At 54.2% G+C, this 25,483-nt stretch overlaps 2 protein-coding genes across 4 annotated transcripts in view; one reads left to right on the top strand and one right to left on the bottom strand.

Annotated features, from left to right (window-relative positions):
- The first annotated feature begins 1,506 nt into the window (after positions 1-1,506).
- The window catches only part of TIMM13 (translocase of inner mitochondrial membrane 13), a 36,643-nt gene continuing 12,666 nt past the window's right edge, over positions 1,507-25,483 (top strand). The window contains exons 1-3 of one of the 2 annotated variants that reach the window (XM_049876341.1): positions 1,507-1,684; positions 1,775-1,843; positions 2,033-2,865. In XM_049876341.1, coding sequence (XP_049732298.1) covers positions 1,565-1,684; positions 1,775-1,843; positions 2,033-2,131 — 288 coding nt within the window. In that variant the 5' untranslated portion in view covers positions 1,507-1,564 and the 3' untranslated portion in view covers positions 2,132-2,865. Of the gene's footprint in view, positions 1,685-1,774; positions 1,844-2,032; positions 2,866-25,483 lie in introns of those variants that run through there. The other variant, XM_049876339.1, reaches the window with a different exon arrangement.
- The window catches only part of TMPRSS9 (transmembrane serine protease 9), a 64,177-nt gene continuing 41,583 nt past the window's right edge, over positions 2,890-25,483 (bottom strand). The window contains exons 10-19 of one of the 2 annotated variants that reach the window (XM_049876293.1): positions 22,120-22,256; positions 19,203-19,521; positions 14,481-14,652; positions 13,103-13,374; positions 10,020-10,156; positions 9,109-9,508; positions 4,914-5,085; positions 4,070-4,335; positions 3,788-3,924; positions 2,890-3,151 (exon numbers count right to left, since the gene is read on the bottom strand). In XM_049876293.1, the coding sequence (XP_049732250.1) occupies positions 2,990-3,151; positions 3,788-3,924; positions 4,070-4,335; positions 4,914-5,085; positions 9,109-9,508; positions 10,020-10,156; positions 13,103-13,374; positions 14,481-14,652; positions 19,203-19,521; positions 22,120-22,256 (2,174 nt within the window). In that variant the 3' untranslated portion in view covers positions 2,890-2,989. Of the gene's footprint in view, positions 3,152-3,787; positions 3,925-4,069; positions 4,336-4,913; positions 5,175-9,108; positions 9,509-10,019; positions 10,157-13,102; positions 13,375-14,480; positions 14,653-19,202; positions 19,522-22,119; positions 22,257-25,483 lie in introns of those variants that run through there. The other variant, XM_049876294.1, reaches the window with a different exon arrangement.

Below are 25,483 nucleotides of genomic sequence, written 5' to 3'. Positions count from 1 at the left end.
GCCTGAGGTTCCCTAGGCTCAAAGGAAGAGTGGGCTCCCCACAAGTCCAGATGGGCTGGGCAGCGCTCTTGCCCGGAAGCTCATCCACAGGCCTGCATCTGCCCTGCAGCGTCTTGCTTCCTACCCCAAACAGAGCCTCGTTCACTGGCTGGGATAGTCCAGGCACCTGCCGAGGGTGCCCCTGGCTGGTGGGGATAGGTGGGCTGGGTGGCCAGTGGTGACTGGTGTTAACTGATGGTGGTCGTTAGTAAGCAAGTATTTGGAAACACAGCTGAATCCAATTTGTAACGCGTGACTGTGGCCTGGGAAGCAGAATTTGTACTTGTCCTCAGACAGGCTTAACTTTATGCCACTTACGCAAACATGATTCTTTTGGATAAGCCCATATCACATGACCCCGAGTACAGTCCCTTTCTTGAAATGTGGAGATCTAGAGAGAAACTACTTTAGCCAGCTTTCGATGAGGGAAGTGGGGGGCCTCCTGGGCTTGCAGGGCTGGGGTTAGGGAGGGCAGGGTGCTGGGGATAACACTCTTGGCTCCAAGGAGGGTCTGACCTAGGACTTGATCATGCAGCCATCTCAGAATAGGTTTGTTTTTATGTACACCTCAAACCGCAGAGGTTCTGTTAATATTAAAAATAACGGGGTGGGACGGCAGCCCTCATGGAGGTTGCTACTTAAGAGCCAAGTCCCTGCATCGCTGGAGAGTCGGCACACCTTGCAAAGAAATGGGGCTGCAGGAACAAGGGACTGGATCTCCGAGGCTGTCGGTGGTTTTTAAGAAGATGCATGCCAAATGTGTGGTCCTGTTCTGTTTTCCCTCCCGATAATTTGTAATACGCGTTTTATGACTGGAAACATTTTTGTACAACACTCTAATAAACATTTTGATTTTAAGTTCTGCCTCCGAGTTTCCTCCAGCGCTGGGCTGCTGCGGCCGGACCCCCTGCTCTACTGCAGTGGGCGTCTAACATCGGCCACCCCAGGGGGTCGCGGCTTGAGCGTGGACAGATCCCCGCCCCGCGCTGCCGGGCGTCCCCCTACCCAGCTTTCTGGGCACTAAACCCATTTCCGCGGGGTGCATCCCGACTCGGCGACCCCTAGGAGAGAGTGGGACTGCCCCAGAGGTTTCCAAGGAGCGGCTGCTGGGTTAAGATCGCCGACCTCCCGGTTCGCAGCCGAGCTTTTACCCACTGCGCCACCACGGCTGCTTGGGGCGCTAAGTCCTCGCCTAGGTGCACTTATTTACAGCCGCCGCTCGGGAGCCTGCACTTTGTCACGTGGTGTGACAGCCGCCGGGATCCTCCCGACGCAGCGCCTTGTTGACGCTCCTCCTGCGCACGCGCGGAGGCCGGACGGCCTGGCCAGGAGTGACCGTCTGCGCATGCGTTGAGCACCCCGCGCGTCCTCGGGGAGGCCTGCGCGCACACGGCCTTGTGGGAGTTGTAGTCCAGCCCGCCCCACTCCTTTGTGACTCCATTTCCCGTGGTGCCGCGCGCAGCCAGCTTCCGGCGCAGGTACGGGTCGGCGCACGCGGCGGCTGTCCGGTTGATTTTGTGGAGCCATGGAGGGTAGCTTCGGCTCGGATTTCGGGAGCTCCGGGGGCGGGAAACTGGACCCGGGGCTCATCATGGAGCAGGTGAAGGTGCAGATTGCCGTGGCCAACGCGCAGGAGCTGCTGCAGGTCCGTGGCCGGGCCGGAGGGAGGGACGAGGAGGGCAGGAGCCCCTGGGGTAGGGGTCGCGGCTGACGGCCCGCGCGCGTGTTTCTGCAGAGGATGACTGACAAGTGCTTCCGGAAGTGCATCGGGAAGCCGGGGGGCTCCCTGGACAACTCTGAGCAGGTGAGGCCTATGGGCTTGGCGGTCGGGGGTCGCGGGACCTGGGGCCGGGCGGGAGCGCCGCTGCGCCTGCGCGGACGGGCGGGGCGAGGCGCTGGAGGACCGTGCGCGTGCGCAGTCCGCCCCGGGGCGTCCCTCGGGGAGGCGGGCAGGTGGGCAGGTGCCCTCCGTGAGCCCCTTCCCCGCCTCCAGAAGTGCATCGCCATGTGCATGGACCGCTACATGGACGCTTGGAACACTGTGTCCCGCGCCTACAACTCGCGGCTGCAGCGGGAGCGAGCCAACATGTGACCGGGACCCCGCCTGGAGGCGCCCCAGACCTCGGTGTCCGTTTCGGTAAACGTTCTTTGAGACTGACAGCAGGAAGCAGAGACTGCCCCGTTGATGGGCATGGGACCTCTCCGTGCCTGCCGCAAGTGTCGCTTGTGTGTTGGGGACCCCTGTGCCTTCGCAAAGTGCTGGCAGCCCAGGGGCAGTTGGTGGTCCCTCCCTGGTGTGCCCCCCTAGGGTCAGCCTCATGCCCCCAGGCAGGGGGTCCTTGTTCGGACCTTGGCGGGGGGCGGACTGAGCCCAGCTGAGCTGGGACCTCTTGAGGCAGTGAAATAAATCGCTGAGAGGGGCCCCTGTGCCTTTTCTCCGTGGGTCTCTGTGGGAGACAGGGTGGTGTACCGGAAACCCCCACCAGGATTGGGCTTAAGTCTCTTCATGGGGGAGGGTCTTCCAAGTTTTCCCTCCCAGCCCCAAGGCTGCCAAGCGGGTGGCCTGGAATGTGTTCAACAAAAAGGGGAGAGCTATAGGGTCACTGAGTTGGAATGAACTCGAAGGCAATGGGTTGGGTTTGGTTTAAGGGGAAGCTTAAACAGATGTGACAGACCCTCAGCCCAGAAGGCTAAGGCCACACTGCCTGTTCCCCCACCATCCTCCCTCCTCCAGCCCAGGTCGGGGTCAGGCAAGTGGAGAGCCAGCAAGCCGGGGACAAGGGATGCCTTTATTGGAACAAAATGCAGAACTCCACCTGCACCCCCTCCCCCCCCCCCCAGCAGCCCCGTGTGCCCCACCACGGCAGGACCTTCCCAGCAGGCTAGGTGACGCTTGCTGCCTGCCACCTTCAGGTCTTTCATCCCAGGCCCCGGCGGCCGGGCGTAGAAGTCAGTCTTGGACGTTTTGCTTGATCCATCCTCTCACAGCTGCCACCCGAGTGTAGACACCTGGGAAGTGGGGACGTCCGCAGCCGTAGCCCCAGCTGGTGACCCCTGTTAGCACCCACCGGCCTGAAGGCTCCCTGCAAGCCAGGGGTCCCCCAGCATCACCCTGAGGGGGGCAGAGAGGATAAAGCACTCAGGGTAGACCAGTGTGCCCTGTCCTTCCCCTGCAGCCCCGGGCAATGACCAGTACAGGAGCATAGCCTGGGAATCTGTGGGACCCGGAATTAGTGCTCCTATGAGCCTTATTTTTACTTTCTGGGAAGTGGGTTCCATGCTCAGAAAACCCATTTGTCTAGCTGATGGACACACACTGCTGGGGGCAGTGATGGCCATCAGGGAGACCCAACCCTGCACTCCTGGAACAATGAACTAGCTTGGGACTCCTGTGACGTCCAGTCTGGTCCAGGATCTTCCCAAAGTCCACCACCTTCACCTGATCCCCCTCGCCCCAGCAGAAGGGGTCTCACACACTCCAGCCACTGAGTTACCTCAGGGGTATGGTGGGGTGGGGGTGCTCATGGTGGCTGCCCAATGAACAGTGGTGTCCAATGAAAATTCCGGTCGGGGAGAGGGCCGAGGGGGAGTTTAGAGTGGGAGGGGGCAATGTTGGCTGGCTGGCTGGTGGGCTTTGGAGGGACAAGGATCTTCCCTCCTCCCTGTGCCATACGATGCCTCCGTGTCCTGAGCAAGTGCGCCGAGTGGGGCTGTGACCCCCGGGCGGGAGGGTCGTGGGGGCGCTTACCGAACAACTGTCCACGCCGCCCTGCGGGAAGCCGGCGCACAGCATACGGCTGCTGATCTGCACTGGGTAGAAGCGGCGGCACGTCTGCTCGCTCAGGAGCCGCACCGCCGCCTTCTGCAACTGCCGCGCCATCGCGCCTGCGGGCGACACGGGCCAGGTGGGGCCGCGGAGATCCCCTCCAAGGGGTCACTTCCTTTATCCTCGGGGGGCCCCCCGATCGCCCCCCTCCGGTAGAGCCCAGGCTGGGCTCCCCGGGGTCCGGCCGTCCCGATCCCCACCTACCTCCCTCGCGCACCGAGCCCCAGCCGGTGATGACGCAGCGCGCGCCGGCGGGGGGCCGGGGCGCGGGGTCGGGCAGGCAGATGGGCCGCACCAGGCGGCTTCGGCGCACAGGCCCCGCGAGCTCCAGCAGCGCCACGTCGTAGTCCAGCGTGTAGAGGTTGTAAAAGGGATGCTTGTAAATGCGCGCCACGCGCTCCAGCTGCCCGTCGGCCCCGCTCAGGAACGGCGTGCCCAGAAAGGCCCCCCACTGCTTGGGGTCTCCGTAGCTGTGGGTGCAGGCGCAGGCGTCGGCCGGACCTGCCCAGCAGGACTGTGCCCCAGCGTCCAGCCCCCTCACCCCCCTCTGGGCCCTTTGGCAGGGCACTAGACGGCGCTGGGCCTCAATTTGCTCATCTGTGAACTGGGCCTGAGCATGGAATTCGCCCATTTTTTTTACGCCCGGCGCGTGCGCACTTCAAGCTGGGCGTCCCTCCCCAACCACCTAGATAGGCCCACCCCACTGAGCGCCCTCCCACGAAGGGGCCTTGGGTGAGGGGCGGGGGTGATGACTCCCCACCGGGGGGCATTGGGGCCGGAGCCAAGTCCGAGGGGCAGGGGTGGGGAGGAACGCGTCGCGGCATCCTCCCACGACCCCCAATGTCGCCCGCGCTCCTGGCTCGAGCTAGAGAGGCTGCAGCCCGGGGCTTAGTGGAAGCCATGGAGCTGGACTCGGCCCCCCCAACCCAGTGTGGTCGGGAGGGCTGCGTGGAAGAGGGGGCCTGGGGCAGGGGAAGCTGGTGACGGGGAGGGCGTTCTAGGCAGAGGGAGCCGCTCAGCTGGGGAACCAGGGACGGGGCGGACTCACACGTCGAAGCAGTGCGCCGCCGACAGCAGCCATCTCTCGGCCACCAGCACGGCGCCGCAGCGGTGCTCCCGGCGCCGCAGCCACAGGCTCACCTGCCACGGCCACTCTCCGCGGCCCGCCGCGCTGCCGCCCACGATCCTGGTCAGCGCCGCCACGGGGGCCCGGCCACAGTCTGCGGGCGGGAGCTGGGCAGTTGGCGGGCGCCTCCTCCGCGCAGCCCCCACCCGGGGCGCCGGTAAGAGGCAGACCCGCTCCAGGAAACTGCCAGAAGGGAATCGGGCTTGGAGCTTGGTCCTACAAACCAGCCTCACTGGGCTTCTCTGGAGTAACATTTGAAATGCATTTAATTTGTCTTTGTTTCCTATAACTTTGGCTTTGGGGCTGGACCTCCTCGGGGCCCAGACCCAGGTGGGGACAGCGTTCTCTGCCACAGCCACCACCTCCTCCAGGCCTGCCTCAGCCCCCTTTCCTAGGTGCCCGTGCTTCCTACCCCAGGGCCTTTGCACACACCTGCTTCTGCCAGGGAGGCCCCAACCCCACCCCACAGGCTCCTGCTCAGGCCAGTCTCCCTGCTGTCCTCCTTGGAGCCCTTTCAGGATGCAGTGTCCCACCTGTGACGCTTCCTCCAGGCTGTGACCACCCCACCAGGTCCCTTCACCCCAAATGTGGTGCCAGACACGCGGTGTCCCCTCAGAGCACAGTTGTAGAAAGAACTGACCGGCAGTTTCAAAGGGTGGTGCAGCGACCACCCCTAACACTCATTGGGTGCACCCAAGTACCCCTCAGATAATCCCCTCCAGAGGGAGCCCCCTTCCTCACCTCTCTCACCCCCCAGCTGGCTCTTCTGGCCCTCCTGTCCCAGCCTCAGCAAGTACAAAAGTTGGCAGGTGTTAACAGATTGAATTGTGTCCCCCAAAATATGTGTTATAAATCCTAACTCCTATATTTGTGGGAAGGAGCCCTGGTTGCCCAGTGGTTAAGTGCTCAGCTGCTAACCGGGAGGTCTCCGTGGGAGAACGACGTGGCAGTCTACTCCTACAAAGACTTCAGTTTTGGAAACCCTGCAGGGCAGATCTGCTCTGTCCTATAGGGCTGCTATGAGTGGAAATGCATTTCACGGCACCCAACAACAGCACACTTGTGGATGTAATCTCATTTGGGAATAGGGTTCGCTTTGTTATTTAATGAGATCGTATTAGTGTAGCGTGCGTTTCAAACCCATCACTTTTGAGATATAAAAAGAGCAGATTAAGCACAGAAAATGGGGAAAGACTGACTCCATGTGGAGATCACCAAGGAACCGGAAAAAAAGAGGCTAAAAGAAACAAGGGCTTTCCCCCAGAGCCGACAGAGAGAGCCTTCCCCTAGAATGGGTGCCCTGAATCCAGACGTTTAGCCTCCTGAGCTGTGTGACAATAAATCTGTTAAGTCCACCCACTCCCGGTGTTTCTGTTACAGCAACACTAGGGGACAAGACAGCATCCTGGCCTGGAAGGAGAGAAGGGGTGACTCCAAGTTCCCTCCCAGCCCCGGCACACTGCCTTTCCCCCAGACCTGGCCCCTTGTATCCCTACGATGCAGACGTGAGTCTCCTGACACCATCTTGCCCTTGCCCAAGACCACGTGGCCTTTGGAAACCGGGAAGTATCTGATGGAAGCTATAGCCCATCTCCCTGGAAAACTCCACCTCCACCCAGAGCCAGCCTCCCATTGCAAGGGTCTTTCTATGCCTCTTTGGGACCCCAAGCTAAGAACTCCCAGGCTACAGAGAAGAATCCTGAACAAAAGAGGGTAAAACGTGGAACAGAATTTCTAATTCTCATGGAATCCAGACTTTCTGGAGCCATGGAGGCTGGATGAATCCCTGAAACTATTACCCTGAGATAAATTTTAAACCTTAAACTAAAAATAGCCTCTGAAATCTTCTTTACACCAAACAATAGTTCAGCTTAATTAGTAAAGAATGTCTGCCTTTGGCAGTGTGCTCTTTTAAGAAATAGATGGGATCAGATTGACAACCGCAACTCAAAAGATTAGATAGAAAACTTAGCGGGCAGCAAGTTTATGTTAATGAGGGGGAACAACTGGGAAACGGAGGGTGAGAATGGTCGCACAACTCGAAGAATGTAACCTACATCACTGAATTGTGCATGTAGACACTGTCCAACTGGGGAATGTTCTGCTGTGTATAGTCTCAACAACAACAACAAATAGATTATGAAAAAAAAAAGAGAAAGAATTCCCAGGCTGTAGCTTTGGAAAAAGTAACCATCAGCCCAGAATGAGAAAGTAAAAATCCCCAGGGTGGGAGGACAGGCCCAGATAAGGCCAGCTGCAGAGTCAACAGGAAACAGTATCCCTCCCAGGAATATGCTGGAGCTGGAAAGTATCAAAGCAATGCCTTCTCCGGCCATTAGGCTTCCTGACTCACTGAGAAGCTCCTTCACCAATATGGGAGAGCGTTAGAAATGTCGCTATTAGATACTGTATCAGTTTGAATTACCCTTGTCTTTTGCTTGGGAAGTCCTGGATGCTGCAAACAGTGAACGTGCTTGGCTGCTAACTGAAAGGTTGGTGGTTCGAGTCCACCCGGAGGTGCCTCAGAAGGCCTGGCCATGTGCTTCCAAAAGGTCACAGCCATGAAAACCCTATGGAGTGCAGTTCTACTCTGACACATGTGGGGTCGCCATGAGTTGGGGTCCACTTGAGGGCAATTGGTGTGGTTTGGTTTTCTTTTGCCCAGCAGAGCTGAGTTACAAACAACCCTCCTCGATGTCTAACCCAAGTGCAGTCTTCAGATAAGGGGTTTCTGGGCCCCACATTCTACGGTTAGCTTAGCTCTGTGGTTGCCAAGGAAACAGCGCCAGGTCCGCTACCCAGACCAGATCGACACCAACCCCTGTACACTTAGCTTGGCTTTGCTTTGAGCCGGTTAAACCCCGGTTCATTTAAATACCACTGTGGTGTTTTTTTTTTGTGGTGTTGTTAGCGGCCTCCTGGTTGGCTCCTGACTCGTGGCGACTCCATGCCCAACAGGGCGAAGCGCTGGCGGGTCCTGTGTCACCCCATGATCGGTTATGGCACGGACCACTGTGATTCACAGGCTGTTCATAGGCTGACTTTGGGAAGTCAGTCGCCAGGCCTTTCTTTCTAGTCTGTTTTAGTCTGTAAGCTCTGCTGAAACCTGTTCAGCGTCACAGCAACACGCAAGCCTCCACTGACAGACGGGTGGTGGCCGCACGAGGTGCACTGATGGGAAGTCGAACCCGGGTCTCGCATATGGAAGGCGAGGGTTGTCCCACCGAACCACCGTCAACGTTGTAGACGGCGGGGTGGGGGGTGATCTCGGAGGCACACTCTCCTGATCCCCAACGACCGCCAAGCTTTACTGAACTTCACCCAGCTGCCGAGTCTGGCCGCACAGGCGCCCCTCTCGTAGCCCTAACAGGAGCCTGCCAACCCCCACTCCCCAGCTCCCACTCCTCCTCCTTTCACGCCTGACTAAAAAACCCGGTTGTCATTGACCCCATTCCGACCCCTGGTGACCCCATGTGTGCCCGAGTAGAACTGTGAACCGTGCACCACAGGGTTTCCAGTGGCTGATTTTCCAGAAGCAGATCTCCAGGACTTCCTCCTGAGGCACCTCTGGGGGGACTCGAACCGCCAGCCTTTTGGTTAGCAGCGGAGCGCGTTAACTGTGTGCTCCACCCAGGAACTCCCCACTCCTAAGTCCTTGCCGTTACATCACTGGTTTGCTTCCGGAGCATCTTGCTCCCTACTGCATCCCCAGAGCTTACAACAGTGCCTGACACATAAACTCATTGTCGCCGAGTCAATGCCAACTCATAGCGACTCTACAGGACAGAGTAGAACTGCCCCGTAGGGTTTCCAAGGAGCAGCTGGTGGGTTTGAACTGCCAACCTTTTGGTTAGCAGCTGCGCTCTTAACCACTGAGCCACCAGGTCTCCGCCTGACACACAGCGGGACTCCATAAGCGCTGGCTAGCTGTCTGAAGTCATTCCGTAACAAAGACCCCCCTCCCACCACGGGCTTCCCCACCCCCCGGTGAGTTGCCTTTTAAAATGGGAGAAGACGGGGTTATGGGACAAAGCATTTGCCGTCTGCCCTGTCTATGCTGTCTCCATGGCTGCCAGGACCCCCCCCGACCCCCACATGTCACCCCATCTCATGGTACCTGAGAGCTGGGAGTGTGCGCTGGGCTCTGGGGTATTTGGAAGTGGCGTTTGTCTCCTGGTGGTGGTGCTCATGAGGGAGACGGTGGTGGTGGGAGGCGGGCGGGTGGCCCTGCTGGTGGTCTGGGGCGTGGCTCTGCTGGTCGTGGCTCCCAGGACTGTGAGGCCAGCGGTCGTCCTCGGGGCATGGCTTGGGGTGGTGGGTGTCCTTGCTGTTGAGGGGGGAGCCATGGGGAGGGGGTCAGAGGACATGGTCTCCAGGATCCACCCCTTCAGCCTGGTGATCCGTGCGTACACCCCTGGCTTCTTGGCCTGGGCACAGCCAATTCCCCAGCTCACGATCCCTGCCAGGTAGAACACGCCAGGGGTCTCCTCACAGGCCAGGGGGCCTCCGGAGTCACCCTGAAACAGAAGCAAAGAGGGTCGGCTGGCCACCCCCGAGCCTCCCTTGTTTTTGCTTTTGAGGTTAGAAAATGCACAAGAAAAAAAATAACTGTCATCGATATTTCCACCACCTAGAATTAACCGCCGCTCATGGCCACCAGAGGGCAGTGGTGGCTCAGCGGTAGGATTCGCGTCTTCCCGTGGATGAGGGAGACCGGGGTTCCATCCCCGCCAACACGCCTCACGCGCAGCCCACCACCCGTCTGTCAGTGGAGGCTCGCGTGGTGCTGGGATGCTGAACAGGTTTCAGCGGAGCTTCCAGAATAAGACGGACTAGGAAGAAAGGCCTGGCAATCAACTTCAGAAAATCAGCCAAGGAAAACCCTGTGGATCCCAATGGTCCAGTCCGCACAGGACTGGGCAGCGTTTTGCTCTGTTGTGCATGGGGTTGCCACGAGCAGGGGAAGACTTGACAGCAGCTGACAAGAACAGCACCAAACTACAGCCGACTGCCCCCTGTGAAGCGCACCTGGCAGGAATCGGCCTTGCCTTCCAGGAAGCCGGCACAGATCATCCGGTCAGTGAGGGAGAAGTTGTAGAGGGCGCTGCACGTCTTCTGGTCTATGATCCCCACCGAGGTTTTCTGTAGAATGTCAGGCTTGGTCGCTGCAAGGAAAAGGAGACCCCAATACATCACTTACAGAGGAACCTCACAACCATATCCAGTTTAACTCTGCTCATGACTCAGCCTGTGCACTGAGTAAATCATCCAAGAAGCTGGACTATACGAAGAAGAACGGGGCATCAGGATTGGAGGAAGACTCACTAACAACCTGCGTTATGCAGATGACACAACCTTGCTTGCTGAAAGTGAAGAGGACTTGAAGCACTTACTGATGAAGATCAAAGACCACAGCCTTCAGTATGGATAACACCTCAACATAAAGAAAACAAAAATCCTCACAACTGGACCAATGAGCAAGATCGTGATAAACGGAGAAAAGATTGGAGTTGTCAAGGATTTCATTTTACTTGTATCCACAAACAACAGCCATGGAAGTAGCAGTCAGGAAATCAAAAGACACATTGCATTGTGCAAATCTGCTGCAAAGGACCTCTTCAAAGCATTGAAGAGCAAAGATGTCACCCTGAAGACTAAGGTGCACCTGACCCAAGCCATGGTATTTTCAATCGCATCATATGCATGTGAAAGCTGGACAATGAATAAGGAAGACTGAAGAAGAGTTGATGCCTTTGAATTGTGGTGCTGGCGAAGAATATTGTATATACCATGGACTGCCAAAAGAACGAACAAATCTGTCTTGGAAGAAGTACAACCAGAATGCTCCTTAGAGGCAAGGATGGCGAGACTGTGTCTTACATACTTTGACATGTTGTCAGGAGGGATCAGTCCCTGGAGAAGGACATCATGCTTGGCAGAGTACAGGGTCGGCGGAAAAGAGGAAGACCCTCAACGAGGTGGATTGACACAGTGGCTGCAACAATGAGCTCAAGCATAAAAGGATGGCACAGGACCAGGCAGTGTTTCGTTCTGTCGTGCGTAGAGTTGCTAGGAGTCAGAACCGACTCGACGGCACCTAACAACAACAGTGACCCTGAGTGGCACAGTGGTTAAGACCTTGGCTGCTAACCAAAAGGTCGGCAGTTCAAATCCACCAGCCGATCCAAGGAAACTATTCTGTGGTGCGGTGGTTGAAACAATCGACTGCTAACTGAAAGGTCAACGATTCGAAACCACCAGAGGCTCCGTGGCTGTCTGCTTCCACAGAGGTTCACAGCTTTGGAAACCCTATGGCGTTGCTGTGAGTTGGAATTGACTCGAGGCAATGGGTTTGGATTTTTTTTTTTTTTTTTTAACGATGCTGGGATTGAGGTATGATGCCTGTCCTACGGATGGGGAAACAGGGGCTCACAGAGTTGTAGGAATTGGTGTAAAGTCACATGGTGAAAAGGAGGCAGACCCTCGATTCCCAGCTCGGAGCCCTGGAGTCTTGGCGCTGCCCCCACGAGGCAGCCACAGCACTTAGGGTAACCAGTAGCCAGGCCACCCCGAGGAGGTTTGCCATACCAGTTGCCATCAAGCCAGTCCTGACTCCTGGCGATCCCATGTGTGTCGAGGTAGAACTGAACTCCGCAGGGTTTTCAATGGCTGATGTTTTTGGAAGCAGACCGCCAGGCTTTTGCTCTGAGGTGCCTCTGGGTGGACCCCAACGTCCAACCTCCAGCCTTTTGGTGAGCAGCCAAGCTCATTCACCATCTGCACCCCCCAGGCACACCGTTCTGAGGTTGAGAAGGAAGCATTAACTCTTGGGACTTTCTGAGTAGCACAGTGCAAGAAGGCTCATCAAACTTTGTCGTCAAAGGGCCAGAGAGTAAGTATTTTTGCCTTTGCGGCCCAGACAGTCTCTGTTGAAACCATGCAACTCTGCCTTCAGAACGCAGATGCAGCTGTTAGGTAAGTGAGTCAAAGGCGGTCTCTGCGCACTGGCCCAGGCTGCTACTTCTTCGCGGCAAGCTGAGGTCCCTCAGCGCTGAAAGCTCACTGGCTCGCAACTGAAACGTGTCCATATCCAGTTCTACACAAAAACAGCCCCCAGAAGCGGCGTTCCAGCCGCGTACCCCGCAGAACCGCACTTACCACCCGTCCGCCCTCCGTACGATAAAGCCCTGACCCCACAGAACCGCCCTTACCATCCGTCCGCCCTCCGTACGATAAAGCCCTGCAGCTACGCAGACCCTGAGGTGCTGCTGGGGCCCTGATGGCGCAGTAGTTATAGAGCTCAGCAGCTAACCCAAAAGTTGGCAGTTTGAATCCACCAGCCGCTCCTTGGAAACCCTATGGGGCAGTTCTACTCTGTCCTATAGCATCACTATGAGTAGGAATTGACTCGACAGCAATGGTTTTTTTTTTTTTTAAGGTGCTGCTGGGAGCCTTGGTGGTGCAACAGTTAAGCTCTCAGTTGCTAATTGAAAGGTTGGTTTGAGCCCACCCATGACTCTGTGGGAGAAAGACCTGGCGACCTGCGTCCATAAAGGTTACAGCCTAGGAAACCCTATGGGGCAGTTCTACTCTGTCACATGGGTGATGTAAGCTCCCCCCTGCTTCCTGAGAGTTTCCTGGCCCTCCTCCCCTTGCCTCTGGCAGATCTCCTGCTGCAGGGGACCACACCCTACATCCGGCTGTCACTGCGGCTGCCCCCTAAGATAGCTGGTGCAACACTGCTGTCTCACGGTCATACCTCTGTCTTCATTTAACCCTGAATTTCCCTCACCTCATTACAGCAGACAGAGACAATATAATCATGAATCGGTGTGGCTGCATTCCAACAAAACTTTATTTACAAAAACAAGCTGAGGGTCGGATTTGGCCCAAGGGCGGTAGATTGCAAGCCCTGGTGTAGGGGGTTGGGGAGTTGGATGCAGGGTGGGGAATGGTGCAGCTGGGTTGGTTTAGGGCCCACCTAAGAGATGCTGATCCTCACTGTCTGGATGTAGGACCAGCGAGCCCAGGAGGAGGCGCTTCCCAAGCCCTCCTTCCACGCCCTGCAGATCCTGGGAATGAAACCATCACTGCCCGCGAGTGGGGCTCACCGTTTCCTTCCTGGGTGTTGCCCCATCCGGAGATCATGCACTTTCGACCCACAGGGAACTTCTGGATGGCCAGGGGCAGGCAGATGGGCTGGACGTACTTGTTGAAGAGGAGGGGACTGGCCAGCTCCAGCACAGCCACGTCGAAGTCCAGGGTGCCGGCATGGTACAGGGGGTGCAGCACTGCCCGCTTGAGGCTCACCTTCACCGGGCTCCCACCCACACCTGTGAGGGACGCCGTGCCCAGGTGGGCCTGCACCTGCTCCACCCTTGTGCTGCAGAGACAGGGACCCTCAGGCACCCCCACTCCCACCCCAACCTGTCCCCAGGGAGGGGCCCAGCCGGCCTCCAGGGCTCAATCATCGCTCAGACCCTCAGCTCGGGGAAGGGGTGGCGGGAGGAGGCAAGGACCTCAGGGAACCGCATGAGAAATGGTCCTAAGCTTGGTGACCTTGGGCAGACCGGGGGATCCCTTTGGGTCTCATTTTCTTCATAACAAGAGGGAGTTGGTCCCGCAGCGTCTAAGACCCTACAGCCCTATGGAGATCAAAGATAAAAGCCTCCTGGTTATCAAGTTTGTAGCCAGGTGCGAGGGACAGTTAACACACCTGGCTGCTAATTGAAAAGTGGAGGTTCGAGTCCACCCAGAGGTGCCTTGGAGGAAAGGCCTGGCAATCTACTTGTGAAAACTCAGCCATTGAAAACTCCACGGAGCACAGTGGTACTCTGACACACGTGGGGTCGCCCCGAGGCCGAGCTGACTGCACAGCCACGGGTGTCCAGGGTGCTTATAAGGCAAAGGGGATAGCTCTCCTCCTTCCTCTCGGCTGGTGTTTGCTGCTCTCGAGTTGCCCGACTCACAGCAGCCCCCTGCAGAACAGAACGGAGAGCTGCCTGGTCCTGCACCGTCCCCGCCATCTGTTGCGGATGGGGCCGCTGGGGTCCGTAGGGCTTTCATGAGCTGATTTTTGGAAGTTGATCGCCAGGCCTTTCTTGCTAGTCTGTCTTAGTCTGGAAGCTCCGCTGAGACCTGTTCAGCATCCTAACAACACACAAGCTCCGCTGACAGGTGGTGGCTGTGCCTGAGGTGCACTGGCCGGGAGCCAAACGCGGCGTCTCCCAAGCGGAAGGTGACAGTTCTACCACTGGGCCACCCACGATCTCCTAGTTACTTCTCTTTAGTGGCACCAATCTTGTTTGCAGTCAGGCACTCGGAAACCTGGATCGTGAGCCCAGAAGGGAGAGGAAGGGCCAGTCTGCTGGGCCCCAAGCATCTACCCAGCAAGTGCAGTAGAAGTGGTTTGGGGGCATGCAGGTTTGGCAGGGGCCCTGGCGATGGTGTGGGGAGGCCGGGGGGCCCCTGGGCAGGGGGCGATCTTACTGGTTGAAGCAGTGGGCCGCGGACAGCAGCCAACGGTTGCCCACCACCGTGGCTCCGCAGAAGTGCCGGGAACCTTCTTTCAGGCTGACCTGCCAGGGCACCTCCCCAGAGGCGGCTCCGAACCCGCCCACGATCCGGATGGGCTTCTCCAAGGCGGGCCTGGCTCCGCACTCTGCAAGGGAACCAAGGGAAGGAGAGAGAAGGGCCCGGGGGGGCTCAGCTGCTCAGAATGGGGGCGCCCTGGAGGCTCTGCACTGCATCAGCCCCATTTTACACGTGAAGAAGCCCAGGCTTGGAGGCGGCAGTAGCTGGCCTAGGGTCTCCCAGCAAGTCTGCAGCACAGCTGGGGGTATGTAAGTTAAAAAATGAGGACATAACATTGTAGAGGGTCCTGGTGGTGCAGCGGTTGAGTGCTCAACTGCTGACTGAAAGGCTGGCAGTTCCAACTCACCTGGCTGCTCTGTGGGAGAAAGTACCTGGCTGTCTGCTCTGTAAAGATAACAGCTTCGGAAACCCTATGGGGCAGCCGTACTCTGTCACTTGGGGTCGCTGTGGGTTGGCACCCAACAACAACAACAGGAAACCACAGAGAAGGAGGCCGGGAACAACCCCATCCTGTGGCCTTAACAGGGCTCTGTGGAGGCAAAGACTGGAGCTGCTTCTGAGGTCCCTAGGGGCCTGATAAAATACAGGATCCCCTTGGTTAAACACTTGGCTGCTAACTGAAAGGTTGGTGGTTCAAACCCACCCAGAGGCTCCGCGGGAGAAAGACCTGGTGATCTGCTCCTGTAAAAATTCAGTCAGTCAGTTAGGTGCGGTCGGCTCAATTCCGACTCATGGCAACCCCATGTGACAGAGTAAAATTGCTCCATAGGATTTTCTAGGCTGTAATTGTTACAGGAACAGATGGCCAGGTCTTTCTCCAGCCGCTGGTGGGTTCGAACTGCCAACCATCTTGTTAGTAGCCAAGCACAAAACCATTTGTGCCACGTGGGCTCCTCCTGTAAAGATTACAGCCAAGATAATCATATAGGGCAGTTCTACTCTGCCGTATAGGGTCTCTGAGTCGGAATTGACTCAGTGGCACCTGTCTTAGTCATTCAGTGCTGCTGTTATAGAAATACCACAAGCAGATGGCTTTAACAAAGAGAAATTTATTCTCACGTGATCTAGGAGGCTAGAAGTCTGAATTCAGGGTGCCAGCTCCAGGGAAAGGCTTTCTGTCTCTGTCAGCTCTGGGGGAAGGTCCTTGTCATCAATCTTCTCCTGGTCTAGGAGCTTCTCAGTGCAGGGACCCCGGATCCGAAGATACACTATTCTCCTGGCTCTCGTTTCTTGGTGGTATGAGGTCCCCCTGTCTTTCTGCTGGCTTCTCTCTTTTATATCTCAAAAGAGATTGACTTAAGACACAACCTAATCCTGTTGACTGAGTCCTGCCTCGTTAACATAACTGCTGCTAATCACACCTCATTAACATCACAGAAGTAGGATTTACAGAACACAGGAAAATCCTATCAGGCGAGAAAATGGTGGACAGTCACACAGTACTGGGAATCATGGACTAGCCAAGTAGACCCGCATTTCTGGGGGATGCGATTCAGTCCATAACAACACCACCACCACCAACAGCCCAGTCAACCTAAGGCCACCAGGGGCAGATGTACAGCCAACAAAGTCAAGTTTATTGGCTCATTGCAATGAGGAAACCTGTGGGACGGTTCATCAGAGAGGAGGAGTCAGGGCTACTGGGGGATTTAGGAGCCCTGGTGGCGCAGTGGTTAAGAGCTCGGCTGCTAACCCAAAGGTCAGCAAGTTCAAATCCACCAGCCACTCCTTGGAAACCCTATGGGGCAGTCCTACTCTGTCCTATAGGGTTACTATGAGTCGGAATCAACTTGATGGCAACAGGGTGTATTTTGTTTTTTAGGGAGAGAAGGGCGGAGTTTAGGTGAAATTTAAACGAAGCATCGTTTGCATCGGCTCAAAGCCAAACCAAGCTGAGTACAGAGGGGTCAGCTTCGGGTCTGGATCGAGAAGTGGACCTTGGTCCATTTCCTTGGCAACCTCAGAGCTAAGACAGCTGTGGAGTGTTGTGTGGACACCCTTATCTGCACCTGGGCTGGCCATCAGGTGGCTTCCCTGACTTCAAAGTGACTCGGTCCTTTAGGTGAAGGAAGGCACCTCAGTCGTGCTGACTTGGTTTCTAGCAGCCAGGTTTCTGCCAGGTCTTAGAGAACAAGGTTTTTCAGAGAGGAAGAAAGCAGGAGCCGCTCAGAGAGCGGTATAATGGCAGAAAAAAGGACTCCCGAAATGAGACAGGGATAACGGAAGGATCTACCTTGTCCTAGAACAGGACGACTCAGTGGTATAAAAATATCCATCCTCCCTGGGTAGCGCAAACAGTTAAGCGCTCGCTACTAGCTGGTTCTAACCCACTGAGGCACATCAGAAGAAAGGCCTGGCATCTGTGGGGCTGTGGTCTCAGGGAACATCTAGCTCAACTGGCATAACAGCGTTTATAACGAATATGCTCTACATTCTACTTTGGTGAGTAGAGTCTGGGGTCTTAAAGCCTGTGAGCAGCCATCAAGGCTACTCCACTGGTCTCGCCCCTTCGGGAGCAGGGAAGAATGAAGAAAACTGAAGAAACGAGGGAAAGATGAGTCCACAGGACTCACGGACCACAGCTAGCACGGCCTCCACCAGCCTGAGTCCGGCACAGCTAGACGGTGCCCGGCTGCCACCACCAACTGCTCTGACAGGGTCACAACAGAGGGTCCCGGACAGAGCAGGAGAAAACTGTAGAACCGAATTCTAACTCACAAAGAAAGACCAGACTTGCTGGCCTGACAGAGACTGGAGAAACCCTGAGAGTATGGCCCCCAGGCACCCTTTCAGCTCAGTACTGAAGTTACTCCTGAGGTTCACCCTTCAGCGGAAGATTGGACAGGCCCATAAAACAAAACGAGACTAAAGGGGCACAGCAGCCCAGGGGCAAGGACAAGAAGGCAGGAGGGGACAGGAAAGCTGGTAATAGGGAGCCCAAGGTCGAGAAGGGAGGGTGTTGACATGTCGTGGGGTTGTTAACCAATGTCATGAAATGATACATGTACTGTTTAATGAGAAACTAGACTGTTCTGTAAACCTTCATCTAAAGTAACAATTAAAAAAAAAAAAGCTGTGAGTGGCCATCTAAGATACTCCACTGGTGTCACTCAATCAGGAGCAAGGGAGAATGAAGAAAACTAAAGAAAAGAGGGAAAGATGAGTCCAAAGGACTAATGGACCACAGCTAGCACGGCCTCCACCAGACTGAGTCCAGAGCAGCTAGATGGTGCCCGGCTACCACCACTGACTGCTCTGACAGGGATCACAATAGAGGGTCCCGGACAGAGCTGGAGAAAAGTGTAGAACAAAATTCTAACTCACAAAAAAAGACCAGACTTACTGGTTTGACAGAGACTAGAAAAACCCCAAGAGTATGGCCCCCAGATACTTTTTTAGCTCAGTAATGAAGTCACTCCTGAGGCTCACCCTTCAGCCGAAGCTTAGACAGGCCCATAAAATAAAACAAGAATAAATGACACGCCAGCCCAGGGGCAAGGACTAGAAGGCAGGAGAGGACAGGAAGGCTGGTAATAGGGAACCCGAGGTTGAGAAGGGAGTGTTGACATGTTGTGGGGTTGGCAACCAATGTCACAAAACAGTATGTGTACCAACTGTTTAATGAGAAACTAGTTTGCTCTGTAAACCTTCATCAAAAGTACAATAAAAAAGAAAAAAGGACTAGCGACCTACTTCCCAAAAACCAGCCATCGAAAACCCTGTGTAGCACCGTTCTGCTGGGGTCAACGCAACGACAACAATCCATTCTCCCTCAATCAAGCTGTAACTTCGACAACTTTTAAAATTAGAGAAGCTGACTCTACTCTTCACATGGAAAAATAAACATGCAAAAAATGTCTGGGAACATTCTGGAAAAAAAGAAGTGAGCACTCAAAAATTAAAACATGGACATAAGCGCTCTCTATGAATAGTGTTTCAGGACGGGTACTCAGGAAACAGACCCCACTGGTTAGTCCCAGAAGGGGTATCTAGGGGGCCAGGGCGGGGGGAGCTAAAAGTCATTGTCTTTCCCACTACAATCCTGACCCTACAATCTCTGTTACCAGCTTCTTGTGGACCTTTCAGAGATAGTCTATGTGTATCCTCTTGTACTGCATGGATTTACCAGGCACATATACTATAAAGTGTACTATACTTACTATATTATAAAATATAAAGTATATTATACTTAGTTATTACAAAATATAAATTATATTATGTTGTGTGCTGTTGAGTCAATTCCGACTCATAGCAACCCCATGTGACAGAGGAGAACGGCCCTGTAGTGTTTCCTAGGTTGTCATCTTTACATAAGCAGATTGCCAGGTCTTTTCTTCCTTAGAGCCACGGATAGGCTCGAACCGCCAACCTTTCAGTTAGCAGCTGAGTGCTTAACCATTGCACCACTATGGCTCCCAAAGTATACTATACTTGAAAATAATAAAAATGATGACTGGATGGCCAGCCAGTAACATTTGTCCATGTCTGTGCTCAGGACAGATACCACTAAGCAATCACCAATCTCCTTGCCACGGAGTGCTTCAGAAAGCCAGTACTAAGTGATCTGACCTGGCCCAGGTGATGACACCTACTTTTTCCTGTCTCCCCGGAAGATACCTTGTGGCTTGGAGGCGGTGGCCAAGGTCAGGGGCGCCGTGCTGGGAGTCAGCGTGGGTCTGGTAGGGGTGTCGGCCGTGGGACTCTCGGGGCTGGTGGGCCAGGCACCACTGGGGGTAGCGGGGGCAGGAGCCACGGTGGGGGCCAGGGGCATGCTGGCCATGGTGATGGCCTCCAGGATCCAGTCACGAAGCCTGGTCACGCGGGCATAGACCCCTGGCCTCCGGGCTTCTGCACAACCGATTCCCCAGCTCACGATGCCCGCCAAGAAGAACCTTCCGGAAGGCTCCTCGCAGACCAGGGGGCCTCCTGAGTCGCCCTAGGAGACAAAGGCACATGTTCGCAATGGGCTGGGGCTCCCCACCAGCAGCCTGTTCAAACCCCAGAGCTGCAGGACCGGAGCACAAGCAGCGCACTGGCACCCTGGACCGCTCTCCAGACAAGCTCACCGAGCAAATTAGCCAAAGAATAACCATCTCAGAACCTCGGTTTCCTCTTCTGTAAAAATAAAACAAGATTACCCAATCTGTTCAGGCTGGCGTCTAGGAGATCATGGCCCCCGAGTTACTCTTCAAACCTGGAATTGAAACTATCCCTTGAAGTCACTTTTAAACTAAGTAACAGTTTAGCTCAAACCCTAAAGACTGTTGCCCTTGAGTACTGCCCTGTTCTAAAGAATCATCTGTGTAAGACCAAATGGACAACAGCTGTTCTGAACCACAGAGGAGAAGGTTGGGGGGCAGGGAGTTGAAGTTAAGCGGAGTGAGATAACCAGAACAGAAATAGCTGGAATGTTGACACAATGTAAAGAATGTAACCATGTCAAGGATCCGTCTGTAGGGACTGTGGAATGAATGGGAGCGGATTTCGCTGTGCGTATTTTCACCAAAATCATTGATTACAAAAATAATAACAAATCAAATGAGACAGTTGGACTAGGGACTCTTTAAGATCTCTTTCAGTCAGTCTAAAGCCTACCCACCTTCTATCCGACCAGGTGGTGGGGACAGTCCCTGTACTAACGTAGCTGTTGCTAGTTGCCATCAAGTCGATCCTGACTCCCGGCACCCCGTACGTGTGCGGAGTACCACTGCTCCACAGGGTTTCGGGGCTGTGACCTTTCAGGAGCTGATTGCCAGCCCTTTCTTCCAAGGTGCCCCTGGGTCGGTTTGAACTGCCAGCCTTTCCGTTAGTAGCTGACCGGCTAACCTTTGCACCACCCAGGGACTCTCCTGCCCTCATGGAAGTCCCCTTTTTGAGGGGAAGGAGGGTAGCCAGGCGCATTTACACGTGCTAAGCTGGGCGCCCATGGAAGCAGCAGTGAAAAAATAAAAAGACGCATTGCATTGGGCAAACCTACTGCAAAAGACCTCTTTAAAGCGTTGAAAAGCAAAGATGTCACCTTAAAGACTAAGGTGCGCCTGACCCAAGCCATGGGCTTTTCAGTTGCCTTCTATGCATGCGAAAGCTGGACGATGAATCAGGAAGACCGAAGAAGAACTGATGCCTTTGAATTGTGGTGCTGGCGAAGAGTATTGAATATACCATGGACTGCCAAAAGAACGAACAAATCTGTCCCGGAAAAAGTTTGACCAGAATGCTCCTTAGAAGCAAGGATGGCGACACTGTGTCTTACATACTTTGACATGTTGTCAGGAGGGATCAGTCCCTGGAGAAGGACATCATGCTTAGTAAAGTAGAGGGTCAGCGGAAAAGAGGAAGACCCTCAAATGGATTGATGCAGTGGCTCCAACAACAGGCTCAAGTATAACAACAATTGTGAGGATGGTGCAGGACCGGGCGGTGTTTTGTTTTGTTGTACGTAGCGTCTCTATGAGTCGGAACCGACTTGACGCCACCTAACAACAGCAAGAAGCTGGGTGCCCAAAATCCCAGTCATCAAGATAAGTACTATTGCCATGCTATTATTTAAAAAAATCAAAATGAATGCAAAAAAAAAAAAAAAAAAAAATCCAGGTCACACCCTGGAAGCAAAGCCTGAACTTGGGGCCCTTGGGCTTCCTGCAGGGCCCCCCTACCCTGAACATGAGAGTCATCGATGGGCACAGGGACCCCATCGTGGGCAGCCTTCCAGGCCACCTGGGGCCACCGAGGGCAGAGGAAAAGCACAGCCAGGGTTGAGCTTTTGTAAGATCATTACCCACCCCCCATCTGTCAGCGTGTCATGTGGTGGTAGCTTTGGTGAAGCTCTGCCATCAGTATTTCAAATACCAGCAGGGTCGCGCACGGTGGACAGGTTTCAGCAGAGCTTCCAGACTAAGACAGACTAGGAAGAAAGACCTGGCTATCTGCTTCTGAAAACCAGCCAATGAAAACCCTACAGATCACAATAGAACATTGTCCAATATAGTGCTGCAAGATGAGCCTCCTAGGGTAGAAGGCACTCAAGATACACAGCGGCCGCAACCATGGGCTCGAGCAGACCAACGATCGTGAAGATGGCGCAGGACTGGGCAGCGTTTCATTCTGTTGTGCGTGGGGTCGCCACGAGTAGGATCTGACTTGATGGCAGCTCACAATAGATCATCATGGCACTATTTTAAGAACAAGCAAAGCAGACCCCGATGCCCAGTTTGGTTCTACCCCCACTATCCCAGTTCCTTTAGAATTTCTCCAGAACAAGTGTCCATCAGTCGACATGTGCATTTTTCTGGGCAGAGGGGACTGAACTTCTTTTTGAGGGGAGCAACGATGCAGAAGCTTGGGGGCTGTTCCCAGCCCCCTTTCTGATCTAGAACATATTTTTCTGTTCTAGAACATTCTTTTTCTAGAACATTCTAGACCATTCCTGGCTTTGTTTTTTCTTCCTGTTCTAGAACATTCTGAAGCTACACGGTAGACACTAGCCACAGGCTGGTTCAAAGGGTTCCCAGAACCTCCAGGCTTCAGGGCTCACCTGGCAGGAATCCACTTTGCCGTCCAGGTAGCCGGCACACACCATCCGGTCCGTGAGCGAGTGGCCATAGAGACTGGTGCACAGGGCTTGGTCCAGCAGCTCCACGGTGGCTTTCTGCAGCACCTCTGGCTTAACCACTGCTCAGGGTGGGGAGAGACAAGGTGGTCAGGCTCTGCAGCCCTAGGCAGATGCCTCGAGCTGGGGGCTGAAAGGTGTCACCCCGTGCCTCGGTTTCCCCAGCTGCAAACAGGACTGCTAGCAGCACCCAGCTCAAAGACTAGCAAAGGGCAAAAAAAAAAAAAAGTGTGTCGAATCGACTCTGACTCATGGTGACCCCAGGTGTGTCAGAGGAGAACTGTGGGGTTTTCGGCGGCTCATTTTTCAAAAGCAGATCATCAGGTCTTTCTTCTGAGGGGCTTCTGGGTGGACTTGAACTGCCAACCTTTTGGTGAGCAGCCAAGTGCTTTCAGAGTTTGCACCGCCCAAAGATGCCCCAAATGCCCACAGCTAACACTCTCCAGCCAGAAAGCCAAGAGGCATCAAACTTAGCACATCTACCCTGGGCTCCTAGCTCCCCTCCCAAACCTGCTCTGTCGGCCTCCCCCACCTCGGGGGATGCCAGCTCCATCTTTGCAGGTTCTCTGGCTCCAAACCTCGGAGCCAGCCTCCAGTCGACCCTCTCTTGCTGCACATCGATGCGACCCCTAAAATATATCCAGAATCTGCCCGCGCCTCGCCTCCGAGCCAGGCAACCATCATTCCTTGCCTGGGTCATCCCAGTTGTCTCGCAGCTGGTCGTCCTGCTTCTGCTGTTACTCTGTAACCTGTCTGCTGAAATCTAGTCTTAGCCCGGCAGCCAGTGCTCGTTCAAAACGCTAAATCAGATCGTGGCCGTCCTTCTCCTCAAACCCACTGGCGCTTCCCCTCTGGCTCAGCACAAAAGCCCAAGTCTCAACAGTGCAACCTTGCTCCCCCTCTATCCTGATCAACCCCAGCCTCAGGGGCCTCCTTGCTGCTCTTCTCGCCCACCAAGCATGCTCTGACCTCAGGGCCTTTGTACATGCTGTTCTCGCCCACCAAGCATGCTCTGACCTCAGGGCCTTTGTACATGCTGTTCTCGCCCACCAAGCATGCTCTGACCTCAGGGCCTTTGTACATGCTGTTCTCGCCCACCAAGCATGCTCTGACCTCAGGGCCTTTGTACATGCTGTTCTCGCCCACCAAGCATGCTCTGACCTCAGGGCCTTTGTACATGCTCTTCTCGCCCACCAAGCATGCTCTGACCTCAGGGCCTTTGTACATGCTGTGGTATCTGTGTGGCTGCCTCCTTCACCTCCTTTCTCAACAAGGCCTCGTCTGACCTCCCTATTTAAAACTTTGGCCCGTCCTCTGCTTGCTCCCCATCCCTGCCTTATTCTTCTCCATTATCATCCCCCTCTCTTTTAAATAATATTTTATTGTGTTTTTGGTGGTTTACACAGCAGTTTAGGTTCCCATTCAACAATTTCTACACAAGTTATTCAGAGACATGGGTTACATTCTTCACAGCGTGTGAACGTTCTCATTATTTCCATTCTAGTTGTTCCATTTCCATTAATCTAGTTTCCCTGCCCCCTAACATTCTCATCTTTGTTTTAAAATAATTGTTGACCATTTGGTCTCATGTTGTTGTTGTTAGGAGCCGTCAAGTCGGTTCTAACTCATAGTGATCCCATGCACAACAGAACGAAACACTGCCCGGTCCTGAGCCATCCTTACAATCGTTGTTATGCTCGAGCTCATTGTTGCAGCCACTGTGTCAATCCATCTCATTGAGGGTCTTCCTTTTTTCCACTGACCCTGTACTCTGCCAAGCATGATGTCCTTCTCCAGGGACTGATCCCTCCTAACGACATGTCCAAAGTATGTAAGGTGCAGTCTCGCCATCCTTGCCTCTAAGGAGCATTCTGGTTGTACTTCTTCCAAGACAGATTTGTTCGTTCTTTTGGCAGTCCGTGGTATATTCAATATTCTTCACCAACACCACAATTCAGAGGCGTCAATTCTTCTTTGGTCTTCCTTTTTCATTGTCCAGCTTTCACATGCATATGATGTGATTGAAAATACCATGGCTTGGGTCAGGGGCACCTTAGTTTCCAGGGTGACATCTTTGCTCTTCGATGCTTTGAAGAGGTCCTTCGCAGCAGATTTACCCAATGCAATGCATCTTTTAATTTCTTGACTGCTGCTTCCCTGGCTGTTGATTGTGGATCCAAGTAAAATGAAATCCTTGACAACTTCAACCTTTTATCCATTTATCATGATGTTGCTTATTGGTCCAGCTGTGAGGATTTTTGTTTTCTTTATGTTGAGGTGTAATCCATACTGAAGGCTGTGGTCTTTGATCTTCATTAGTAAGTGCTTCAAGTCCTCTTCACTTTCAGCAAGCAAGGTTGTGTCATCTGCATAACACAGGTTGTTAATGAGCCTTCCACCAATCCTGATGCCCTGTTCTTCTTCATATAGTCCAGCTTCTCAGATTATTTGTTCAGCATACAGATTAAATAGGCGTGGTGAAAGGATACAACCCTGACACACACCTTTCCTGACTTTAAACCAATCAGTATCCCTTTGTTCTGTCTGAACAACCACCTCTTGATCTATGTAAAGGTTCCTCATGAGCACAACTAAGTGTTCTGCAATTCCCAGTCTTCGCAATGCTATCCATAGTTTATTACGATCCACACAGTCAAACACCTTTGCATAATCAATAAAACATAGGTAAACATCCTTCTGGTATTCTCTGCTGACATTAGCAATGATATCCCTGGTTCCATGTCCTCTTCTGAAACCGGCCTGAATTTCTGGCAGTTCGCTGTCGATATACTGCTGCAGCCGTTTTTTTTTTTTTTTTTTTTATAATAACTTTTATTAAGCTTCAAGTGAACGTTTACAAATCCAATCAGTCTGTCACATATAAGTTTACATACATCTCACTCCCTACTCCCACTTACTCTCCCCGTCTTGAGTCAGCCCTTTCAGTCTCTCCTTTCTTGACAATTTTGCCGGCTTCCCTCTCTCTCTATCCTCCCATCCCCCCTCCAGACAAGAGTTGCCAACACAATCTCAAGTGGCCCCCTGATATAATTAGCTCACTCTTCATCAGCGTCTCTCTCCCACCCGCTGACCAGTCCCTTTCATGTCTGATGAGTTTTCTTCAGGGATGGTTCCTGTCCTGTGTCAACAGAAGGTCTGGGGAGCATGGCCACCGGGATTCCTCCAGTCTCAGTCAGACCATTAAGTTTGGTCTTCTTATGAGAATTTGGGGTCTGCATCCCACTGCTCTCCTGCTCCCTCAGGGGTCCTCTGCTGAGCTCCCTGTCAG

The sequence above is a fragment of the Elephas maximus genome, chromosome 3 (genome assembly GCF_024166365.1).
Source record: "Elephas maximus indicus isolate mEleMax1 chromosome 3, mEleMax1 primary haplotype, whole genome shotgun sequence".
Classification (NCBI taxonomy): domain Eukaryota; kingdom Metazoa; phylum Chordata; class Mammalia; order Proboscidea; family Elephantidae; genus Elephas; species Elephas maximus.
This window is presented reverse-complemented; position numbering and strand designations above follow the sequence as displayed.